The sequence below is a fragment of the Oncorhynchus kisutch genome, linkage group LG13 (assembly GCF_002021735.2).
Source record: "Oncorhynchus kisutch isolate 150728-3 linkage group LG13, Okis_V2, whole genome shotgun sequence".
NCBI classification, from domain to species: domain Eukaryota; kingdom Metazoa; phylum Chordata; class Actinopteri; order Salmoniformes; family Salmonidae; genus Oncorhynchus; species Oncorhynchus kisutch.
Genome location: NC_034186.2, coordinates 36,774,591 through 36,786,676, shown reverse-complemented (window position 1 = coordinate 36,786,676; position 12,086 = coordinate 36,774,591). Strand labels below are relative to the sequence as shown.

The window sequence follows — 12,086 nt, the reverse complement described above, 5'->3', positions numbered from 1 at the left end:
AAGAAAGGAGATGCTGACACTGTCTTTGGCTATCTTATTTAATGAGGGGTTGGTTACACAATGTCACTTAAAGGGATAGTTCACCCAAATGACATATTGGTTTCCCTACCCTTGAAGCAGTCTATTGACAAGGTATGACAGCAATCCATGCTTTGGTTTAGTTTCCCTAGCACTGTTTCCTCATGTTACGATTTTAGCATTTGTGGTACAAATCCCATTCAAGTCATGGGACCGATATTAGCATTTTTATCGCATCATGTTCAAATCATCTATACACTGCCTTCAGAAAGTATTCACACCTCTTGACTTTTTCCACAATTTGTTGTGTTAAAGACTGAATGTAAAATGTATAACATTGATATTTTTTGTCACTGACCTACACACAATACCCCATAATGTCAAAGTGGAATTTGTCTTTCAAAGAATGGCAACTATTGGAAGTTGGGGGGAAAAGCAGACATTGAATATCCCTTTGACCATGGTGAAGTTATTAATTCAACTTTGGATGATGTATCAATACACCCAGTTACTACAAAGATACAGGCGTCCTTCCTAATCCAGTTGCCGGAGAGGAAGGAAACCGCTCAGGGATTTCACCATGAAACCAATTCTAACTATAAAACTGTTACAGAGTTTAATGGCTGTGATAGGAGATAACTGAGGATGGATCAACAACATTGTAGTTACTCCACAACACTAACATAAATGACAGAGTGAAAAGAAGGAAGCCTGCGCAAAATAAAAAATATTCCAAAACATGCATCCTGCTGCAACAAGGCACTAAAGTAATACTGCAAAAAATGTGGCAAAGCAATTCACTTTTTGTCCTAAATACAAAGTGTTATGTTTGGCGAAAATCCGATACAACACATTACTGAGTACCACTGTCCATATTTTCAAGCATATTGCTGGCTGCATCATGTTATGGGTATGTTTCTAACCAGTAAGAACTGGGGAGTCTTACAGGATAAATAAGAAACGTAATGGAGCTAAGCACAGGTAAAATCCGAGAGGAAAATCTTGTTCAACCTGATTTCCACCAGACACTGGAGAGCAGGTTGGGTTCACCTTTCAGCAGGACAATAACCTAAAACCAAGGCCAAATCTACAGTGGAGTTGCTTACCAAGAAGACAGTGAATGTTCCTGAGTGGCTAAGTTACAGTTTTGACATAAATCTACTTGGAAATCTATGGCAAAACTTGAAAATGCTTTTTTAGCAATGATCAACAACCAATTTGACAGAGCTTTAATATATTTTTTAAGAATAACAGGCAACTATTATACAATCCAGGCGTGCAAAGCTCTTAGAGACTTAACCAGAAAGACTCATAGCTGTAATCATTGCCAAATGTGATTCTAAATTGTCAGTACTTATGTAAATGAGATATTTCTGTATTTCATTTTCAATACTTGTAAAAATGACACAAAAAAAAAGATCACTTTGTCATTATGGGGTATTGTGTGTATATGGGTGAATTCAGGCTGTAACACAACCAAATGAGGAATAAGTCAAGGGCTATGAATACTTTTTGAAGGCACCGTAAGTAACTTTGTTGAGCTTCACAATCAATAGCGGGGGCTCTATTTGAACAAACCTCACAATGGTAAATCTCAGCGCAGGTGGTGGCACTATAGGTTCAGGGGTGTGTTGGAAATATTTTTGCTATTTTCATTATCACACTTATCGGGCACTTGCTGGCTTTGGCGCAAAAGGGCTGTATTTTGATGAATGAACAAGTTGTGGGTGTGTTAAGGCTTGGCCCGTCACTGGCCAATCAGAATGTGCTCCATGGCGAAATATGTGGTTGTATCAAGTTGTGTATTTATGGTCTTTTATGTATTGCCTTGGAATCAACTCCAATTTCAATGTTAGTCCGCTATAGTTTATTAAATGGCTTACAGAAATGAAATAAGAAAATATAGACTTATCTTTGCAAAATATGTTAAATTGAATCCCTTTACAGTCCACTGTAATGGTTTTCCTCCTCTTCTGAGGAGGAGTAGGAAAGATCGGACGAATGCACAGCGTGGTAAGTGTCCATATTTTAATTAAATATAACCGAACACTGAATACAAAAGAACAAGAGAAATAAATGAAAACCGAAACAGTTCTGTATGGTAAAACACAGACACAGAAAACAACTACCCACAAACCATAGAGGGAAAACAGGCTGCCTAAGTATGGTTCTCAATCAGAGACAACGATTGACAGCTGCCTCTGATTGGGAACCATACCAGGGGAAAACCAGAAATACAAAACATAGAACAAAACATAGAATGCCCACCCCAACTCACGCCCTGACCAAACTAAAATAGAGACATAAAAAAGGAACTAAGGTCAGGACGTGACATCCACATTGTTCTAATTAATTGCATGGCTTCAATAGCATTCACAGGGGCTAGGCCAACAAAAAATTGCATTATGGCTGAGCATGGAAATGCCAAACATTGCCAATAAGAAAGATTAAAATCACTATTGATAAGGCCGAAAAAGAGAATTAATAATTCTAATCAAATTCGAAACCGTGCACGTCAGAGCAAAAACCAAGCCATGAGGTCGAAGGAATTGTACTTAGAGCCATTGTACTTAGAGACAGGATTGTGTTGATGCACAGATCTGGGGAAGGGTAACAAAACATGTTTGCAGCATTGAATGTCCCCAAGAACACAGTGGCTTCCATTATTCTTAAAAGGAAGAAGTTTGGAACCACCAAGACTCTTCCTAGAGCTGGCCATCTGGCCAAACTGAGCAATCGGGGGAGAAGGGCCTTGGTCATGGAGGTAACCAAGAACCCGATGGTCACTCTGACAAAGCTCTAGAGTTCCTCTGTGGAGATGGGAGAACCTTTCAGAAGGACAACCATCTATGCAGCACTCCACCAATCAGGCATTTATGGTAGTGTGGCCAGACGGAGGCCAGATGGAAGCCACTCCTCAGTAAAAGGCACATGACAGCCTGCTTGGAGTTTGCCAAAAGGCACATAAACACTCTCAGACCATGAGAAACAAGACCCTCTGGTCTGATGAAATGAATATTGAACTCTTTGGCCTGAATGCCAAGCGTCACGTCTGGAGTAAACCTGGCACCATCCCTACGGTGAAGCATGGTGGTGGCAGCATCATACTGTGGGGGTGTTTTTTAGCGGCAGGGACTGGAAGACTAGTCAGGATTGAGGCAAAGATGAATGGAGCAAAGTACAGACAGATCCTTTGGGACAAGTCTCTGAATGTCTTTGAGTGGCCTAGCCAGATCCCGGACTTGAACCCGATCGAACATCTCTGGAGAGACCTAAAAATAGCTGTCCGGTAATGCTCCCCATGGAACCTGACAAAGCTTGAGAGGATCTGCAGAGAAGAATGGGAGAAACTCCCCAAATACAGGTGTGCTAAGTTTGTAGGGTCATATGCAAGAGGACTCCGCTGCCAAAGGTGCTTCAACAAAGTACTGAGTAATGGGTCTGAATACTTATGTAAATGTAATATCTCAGTTTTTTATTTTGAATAAATTAGCAAACATTTCTAAAAACCTATTTTTGCTTTGTCATTATGAGGTATTGTGTTTAGATTGTTGATAGGGAAAAAAAACAATTGAAGCAACTTTTTTAATAAAGCTGTAACTTAACAAAATGTGGAAAAAGTCAAGGGGTCTGAATAATTTACGAAGGCACTGTATAATATTAAACCAACGCAGACTATGGAGGGTTTTACGTACATCCTAACTTTGCACATTAACTGGATAAAGATCCAATATAAAAAGAAACGGAGAATATCCATTATACCGTTGTACTGTTCCCAACCAGGCCTATGTTTTCTGAAAATAATCGGAACCATTTTACAGATCCGATCGCATTCACACATCTCCAGAGGTTGCATTGCAAGCGCAATGTTGTCACCCAAAAAATCAGGAAGGTGAATCATTCTAATACGTTTGGATGTAATACAATTAAATGGAAAACAAGACATTTTTATAGGTTACAGATATCTCTAAATACGAGGTTCAACGGTATTCACAGAGGTTCTCATCTCTGGTTACATGATGGGAATGCCTACATCATGGAGGGGGTTTTACGCACGTTCAAAAATGGGACCTGCATGGCTAAAATAATGTGGGCCTGCCTACAATGCTTAGATAAAAAATAAATGTCAGTGTTATGTATGGTACTGTAAGTTGTTATGGTTAAGGACAGTGTGCTGCTTGACGGTTGAATGGGTTGTCAAGATGAGTGACACATATGTCATTCAACGAGAGAGTGATGTGCAATGTGAAAATGTGCTGATGTGTGTTCTTTGACAGCTTTCTTTTTTACTCCTCTCAAACTTGATATTTTTTTTAAAGCCTTCATTGAGGCTATGCTTGGTTTTTAATCAAATAAAACGAAATGGGAAAAAACATTAGTTTCTAAATACGAAGTATACAGGCACCAAAAGCACATTAGGCTACTCTTGTTCCATGCGCATATGGGCAGTGTGCGTCACGGCTGGATAGGCTGCGTTTCCACTGTCAAAATTCATGCCATAACCTACTGCGTTACCGCTACGCAGCTTTTAGTTGCAAACTGAAAACTAACGTGCGTTTGACGCTAGAGCGGTCTTAACGCCAGCCGAAAATAGATGCCTGGAGGTGCGTAAAGATGGCGGACCTCATGCGCTTACCGCTGTATTGTAAATTGTTCCTCGTTACTCTTTTTTTGTATGGTCATTAGCGGGTTATACATGAACCCAACATTTGCTTCAACACGCTGGCATTTAGAAAAACTGAAAAAGTACTGTAGATTGTACTGATTTATTGGCACTTTTCGCGCACCGTAGTAAAAACAGTGAGTGGATAGTGCTAAAACAATGACACCTGTATTCTGTCTTCATGCACGTTCGCCATTATAGATACTGTGCTTTTGATTTGGACATGATGCGCGACAAATACTAATATTGGTACAAATGCTTAAATGCTTAACATAAGCATGTGAAAACAGAGACAGGGAAACTAAACCAAAGCATAAATTGCTATCATACCTTGTCCATAGACTGCTTACAGGGTAAGGAAACCAATGTGTACTTTTGTAATGTGGTTTAACTATGCCAATAAGTGGGATGATAAGGATTTCCCCTGAATAAGAATTTCCCCTGTCCCTAAGACCATTACTCCTTTCTGCTATTATCATACAATACCATTGTATGATCTATCCAGATACAGGCAGGTGGGAACTAGAAAATCCAGTATAGCAGTTTGAATTCTGATCTGAGACTGATTATTTAATCCCCAAACATATTAAGTCAACTGTTGCTGCCAAGTACACATTTTTCCTAATTTCTATCCAAACAAAGTCTGGATTTACATAAATAAACGGGGGAAAGATTGCAGTGGCTGGAGAGTAGCACCTGCTCAGGACCCTGGGGAGGGCGTTTATTTTTCATCGCTGGATGGGTTTTAACCAGGAACCCTGCTCGGAAACTAACTCGCTGCCCCCTTCAGCACATGTTGTTCTGCATGAGCAATGCTGCACCTCTGGTCTGGGCGCTTTTCGAGTTTACGGCTCCTGCTTCATTTCCTACTGGCATGGGGTCCACATCTCCTTCAGCACCTTGATGTGTTACAGTGTTTACAGGCCCTGTCCAAAGGCAACAGGCCATTTATTGGCCTTGTTTCCTTTTTCAGCAACATCCAGAGGTGCCCATAGGAGGAGAAAAAAAACATCATGTTTCTCAACATGTTTTTCTCCTCTAAACTGGGTTTCCATGGCTGGTGGTGTCTGTTGGGAGGGATGTGTGTTCAGATCAGATAGCAGGCCACATCAGGGTACCTTTGAAGGTGAGACTGTCCAAATAAAGCCAGTAGGAGTTATCCAAGGGAAATGCATATCCAGCAATTAGGTTCTATTCAGGCCCCCACGGTAAGGCCCTTAGGTCATTTCCAAAATATTTGTGTCTATCGTCATGACAATGGCTAAGGGCCTTTTGTGTAGACTAAAACCAGATTAAGACCAAGCTACATGGGACTTGTTTGCAATCTGTGCCCAGAGGAAACAATTAGCCTGCAGCACTGCCAGATCTTTCATGGTAAAAGTGGGTAAGAGGTTGGTGTAAGTGGCCATCAGACGCTGCTTTGTGTCTCCCTGGTAAACAACACCGGGTATCATCCGGGTGGAGTGTCAGTGTCAGGTCTGGTAGGATGGCACTCCTTCCCTGTGCAGGCTGGGACCCAGCCCATAATGCCCTTTGTGCTGTATGCTGCAGTCAGTCTACTGAGATGGTGTATACTGAGTGTACAAAACATTAGGAACACCTGCTCTTTCCATGGCATAGCCTGACCAGGGGAATCCAGGTGAAAGCTATGATCCCTTATTGATGTCACTTTTTAAATCCACTTCAATCAGTGTAGATGAAAGGGAGGAGACAGGTCAAATAAGGATTTTTAAGCCTTGAGACAATTGAGGCATTGATTGTGTATGTGTGCCATTCAGATCGTGAATGGGCAAGACAAAAGATTGAGGTGCCTTTGAACGAGGTATGGTAGTAGGCATACCGGTTTGAGTGTGTCAAGAACTGCAATGCTGCTGGGTTTTTCATGCTCAACAGTTTCTGTATCAGCCAACTTGACACAACTATGGGAAGCATCGAAGTCAACATGGGCCAGCATCCCTGTGGAACTCTTTCGACACCTTGTAGAGCCCCGACAAATCTTCTGAAGGCAAAAGGGGGTGCAACTCAATATTAGGAAGTTGTTCTTAATGTTTTGTATACTCAGTGTAGATACATCAGGCCATGGTCGGATGCACACCAGTGAGCTCGGGAAAAGGGTTTTGAATGGCAAATCATTTTTTTAAACTTTAAAACAATGTCTTAAGAGTAAATAGATTTTTTTCCTATTGAATATTGTTTTTGATATGTGTTTTGAAATGGTGGATTTGAATCATATCACTATATTTCTGTATGACATACACAGCTTATTTTCAAATGTATTCATTTCTCTGCAGTCTAGTCATTCTCAGGGAGCCAATTGTTGAGGAACTGCATCGTAGATGATGTCTCTTCACAAAGGAAATCGTTTAAATGGACCATTGTGCATATTTTTCTCTCGTCTTGGGAATAAACTCGGCATAAGGCCGTCTGGTTTCCTAATCGGTAATGAATGGCTTTGATGGGGAAACTCCCCTGTTCTAACAGATTCCTGATCCTTCTTTTTCAGGTCTAATGGAAATCCGATCTGTCAGTGTGGGAGTCGTCGCCATCAAATCTGTCAGCACCGGGCTGTACTTAGCAATGTCCAAAAAAGGCACACTCTTTGGATCGGTAGGTACACCTTGCAACATTGTTTCACAAGACACCCTGGGGGCCAGGTTCTAGCTAGGGGACCCTGATGGTTCCTACAAACACAGATCATTCCATTCAAGTGAGTCTTCGAGGTATCCACTAGGAAAATCCACAGCAGGCCAGAGTTACAGTATCAATCATGGCTATACACCCGGGCCAAGCCTGATGATAGGTACAGGTGATGCTCACATGCATGACTTGAAGTGAGGCTTGTTCCACTGTCAAAATAGATGGCCAAGAAAAGGAAGCTGAACTGAGATGACGTCTGCCCGCAGTTGTGCTCACACACAGCCAGCTCTCTCTTTCTTTCTTTCCCTCCCTCCCTCTCTTTCTCTTTCTCTCTCTCTCTCTGTCATGTAATGAGGCTGCCGTGGTGTCTAAGGGCGCTTATTCAATCTGTATCGCGGAAGTTCAGTGTTAAAGTGTGATTGAAATTTAAAGGCAATGTTTCCGCGTCAGCGGAGACTGCATTCCCGGAAACGCTGAATATGTCGTCTCAACCAGAAATTACCTTTACATTTCTATCGTGCAATTGGTAATGTTTCAGTGATACAGACTGAATGGAGCACTAAGTGTTTTACAGCTCAGAGAGGGAGAGAGAAATCTGGAGCTGGCAATCCATCAGTACTGTGAAGCTGTGATGAGACAAGTTTGCAGACAGTTATTTCACCCTGCCACCAGTGTAAATAGGACATAGATTAACTCAATCAGCCTACCAAAGCCTCTCCATTCACTTCCCACTGAATCCTCCCTAAATGATCATTAAGCAGAAGAATCACGCTAGGCTGATGCTATCTCCATAAGGGCCCTGTGATCTCGGACTGATAGAGGCCTGTAGAGGGGATTTCTCTAGAATCGGTTGTCACGGTCACATCTTTTAGGTCATACTCACTTACAGATAAGAAGCTCAACCACCCATGGCAAAGTGGAGAGGGCTTTGTTGCCTAGGCTGTGCATGTATATTGACACAAATCACTGCTTCTGTTTTTAGCCTCAGAAGTAGATAAAGGAAGAAACAACCAACATGAAAAAGCATGAATCTGATGGTATGTTATGCTTTTTCATGTTGGTATTTCAGTAACAAACTATCTTCTTGACCATGGTCCAACCATAACAGTCACCCACTTATATATATTTTTGCCATTCACTGTGATTGGCCATTCACTCTGAACACACAACAAAAGGCTCCATAACAACACAGCAGCATATTGAACATTTGAGTGCAATAACAGACATAGAGCTTTGTCCCTAGCTCAGAGGTATGTCCATACTGCTGCTGTTAGTTAGTCCCTCTAGTCATAATAAACACCTGCCTCTCCCCTCTCTCTGTTTCTCTCTCTCTCTGTTTCTCTCTCTCTCTGTTTCTCTCTCTCTCTCTCTCTCTCTCTCTCTCTCTCTCTCTCTCTCTCTGTTTCTCTCTCTTTCTCTCTCTGTTTCTCTCTCTTTCTCTCTCTGTTTCTCTCTCTGTTTCTCTCTCTGTTTCTCTCTCTGTTTCTCTCTCTCTCTCTCTCTCTCTCTCTCTCTCTCTCTCTCTCTCTCTCTCTCTCTCTCTCTCTCTCTCACTTGCAGATGAAGTACAACCCTAATTGTAAGTTCAAGGAGCGTATCGAGGAGAATGGCTACAACACGTACGCCTCCCTGCGCTGGAAACACGGCGGCAGGCAGATGTTTGTGTCTCTGAATGGTAGGGGGAAGCCCCGGCGAGGCCACAAAGCTCGGAGGAGACACCCCTCCACCCACTTCCTCCCCATGCTGCCCTCATAGCTGGACAACAGGGCTCTGCTCTGCTTTGCAACCAGCCCACCACAGTCCCAGTCCATCCTACTAGTGTTGTTGTTATCAAGATAACTATTGATGATGTTATTATTATTCTATACATCCCCTCTCCCATATATGTACATTTGTTGGGGTTTTATACACAATTTTGTTTGTCGAGATCGCAGTGGGGGCATAATACAGTGCGTTTAAGTTATTCCTTTTTGTAGTGCAAGGTCCAGAAGTAAAGCTGCTAATATTGTGTAAATACAGCATGTCTATTATTATTATGCTTGGTTATCAAGCTGAGGGATGACATTGATGACGCTCTTCTGTGTTCAGGAGTAATTTTGACACCACCGTCAGTCTGCAAAAGTGTGTAATTGAAACATGCCCCCCCCCCCTTTAAAGGGTACGAGAATTGTCTATATATTGCCTCCCTCCCATCCCTTCATTTGTGACTCTACAGGAGACAATGCTTTTCCTTGAGTGACCTTACAATATGCTATTAAAGCAAACAACTGGTGAAAGAAGCCTGACAAAGAGTGAACAGATTTGAACATTGATTTAGGTTGTCAAATATGTTCATCTGAGCAAGTAACTAAAGCATTTGAGAGAGGACTCTCTTAAGATACTGAATGTCCTTTACAATAAAAGGACTCTTGCACTTGACTGGACTTCAGAGGGGACAGAATTCCTTGTTGACGAAAACATTTGGACTGAACGTTCATACCCATGGATGTCTGCTACAAGAAAAAAACATAAACTGATGACATCTGGCTATCGGTTCTTTTGGGTTTCTGAAATGAGTGTGTGAGCTCTGCAGAAGTCCCACTGGGCAAAAACTAGTTGAAACAACATTGTTACCACATCATTTCAACAAAATAATTCAGTGTGATGACGTTGAATCAACGTGAAAACTGATTGGATTTGCAAAAAGTCTTCAACGTAAAGGAATTTAGCCATTTTCCACCTAAATGTCTACCGAAATTCAATGACATGGTGACTCAACCAAATATAAATCCAAACTAGATGCTGAAATGACATCTGTGCCCAGTGGGGTGTGCTTCAGCCTCCTTCTCTCATTCAATAACCCTACACCACTAGCTCAGGGGTCAATCTTTGAAAGTGGGACTCATGACATTATCTCTGATATGTCAGTTCCAGAGTCCAGTAGTTAAATGCATACGATACTCAGTTTGAAACACGTTGAGCATTTGAGGCTGCATGTACACTTCTTCACAGTGCTAAGACTACCCATTCATTTCTAACGTATAGTAACTGGTTATTGCATCGTCTTGTCAGGTCTTGTTACCATTTTCAAAAACCTGTTGCAAATAGAACTTTTAATATATTTAAGCCTTTTTGTACCGTATAACATTTGAAGTTGATGTTATTGCCTCCATTTTTGTGTCTAGTCTGAAAATCCTAACTGTATTCCATTACATATTTGAGTCTATACTATGTGTTACTGTAATATGGCACCGCCTAACATCACTATCATCATCTACTGAGCGGTCAGCAATGACAGTGTCTACCAGAACACCGTTTCAACTATCAGTCAGCTATTAAGCAGACAATATTGGTCTGTCAATTGAACACTGTCATCATAACAACATAAGCGAGTGCCTTGATTCATGTTCAGCCTGGTGAACTTCAAGAAAATGCACATAAGTTACACCATTTTCAAAGAGTCACTTATCTCCATCAGAGTTACATAATCTGCATTATCATCATAACAACATGAACATTGAAAGCTGTAGTGGACCACCCCTGACTTGTAAAATACTTCTGCCGATGAGCTCTTCAATGGGCTATCATGGGTCTTTAATCACAATGAAGGCCTGGTAGCATGGGAGGCCATTGAATCTTTTCACCCTGCAGATTGGAAAGATGGGGATGAATGGTCTCTATTGGGGGGGGGAGGCTAACCTTTCAGACTGTCAATGTGACATTTCTTTGAATGGAAACATGTCTAGTCAAATAGTTTTATGTTGCTCTGCTGTTCGATCTAAAGGCCTGCCAAACAATTGGATGTTGGTGTGAGGGTCTAAGGAGACTTTGAGTGTTTGAGCTCTTTTGTTTCCAATACCCTTACAGTTTTACATCTTTTGAGTTGAAGACTTGGCTAAAGGTTTCCTGTGCCTTAGTGGGGGACGTTTCGGCGGCGACACATATTGAATCTTTAAAGTGCCACATGCCAAATCTGTAGGGTCTTCCCAGCAAACCAAAATTGGTTCTGTTAAAGTTCCCAGAACATTTGTTAGGTTGCAGCAAATATTCTCATAACACGTAAACTGTCCAGTCGAGGTGAAGATTATGAAATGTTTGTATAAAACATTTGCCTGATGTTACAAGAACATTCCCAGAACAAATTCTGTCTGTTCTGTAAAAATGTCCAGAATGTTCCATCAGGTTGTGGGAACAGTCTAGTGAGAAAATTGTGTGAACGTCACAAAAGATATGTTCCCGAAACACAAAATCTGTCTAGTTGTGTGGAAGATTCTACAATGTTTATTTTAGGGTTCCAAAAACATTCCACTGATGTTACAACAATGTCCTCAGAACACATTTCGCCTGTTCTTTAATAACTGATCCCAGAATGTTTTATTAGGTTGTGGTAATACTGTAGATATGTTCCCGACAACACAAAAACGGTCTAGTTGCGCTAACATTCAGACAATATGTGTATTAGGCTGCACAACACATTCCTTTGATGTTGCAGGAATGTTGACAGAACAACCTTTCTGAGTTCTTTATGAATCTTGAAGAAATAAAGATATCCTCTCTTTTAGTATACCTGAGCCTCAATTCCACCGTTGTTTTTCAAAAATGGTATGGGGAGGGTTTTCTCTGGTCGCCGGGAGGCGGGGCAGGAGGGTCTGGGGGGTGACTGACAAGCAACCTTAGTTGCTAGTGGGATGGAAGGGATGGGAAACATGGTTTATGCAAGTGGGGGGTGGGGGAATGGGATGGGAGGTCAGGGGTGGAGGCCCACTTTCTTTTTTGTTTTCTTTTCCTG

At 41.6% G+C, this 12,086-nt stretch overlaps 1 protein-coding gene across 1 annotated transcript in view; it reads left to right on the top strand.

Annotated features, from left to right (window-relative positions):
• LOC109902962 (fibroblast growth factor 10) overlaps window positions 1-11,863 on the top strand; it is a 39,716-nt gene extending 27,853 nt beyond the window's left edge. The window contains exons 2-3 of the mRNA XM_031786155.1: window positions 7,185-7,288; window positions 8,879-11,863. Of these exons, the coding sequence (XP_031642015.1) occupies window positions 7,185-7,288; window positions 8,879-9,073 (299 nt within the window). The 3' untranslated portion in view covers window positions 9,074-11,863. The remainder of the gene's footprint in view (window positions 1-7,184; window positions 7,289-8,878) is intronic.
• The last annotated feature ends 223 nt before the right edge of the window (window positions 11,864-12,086 follow it).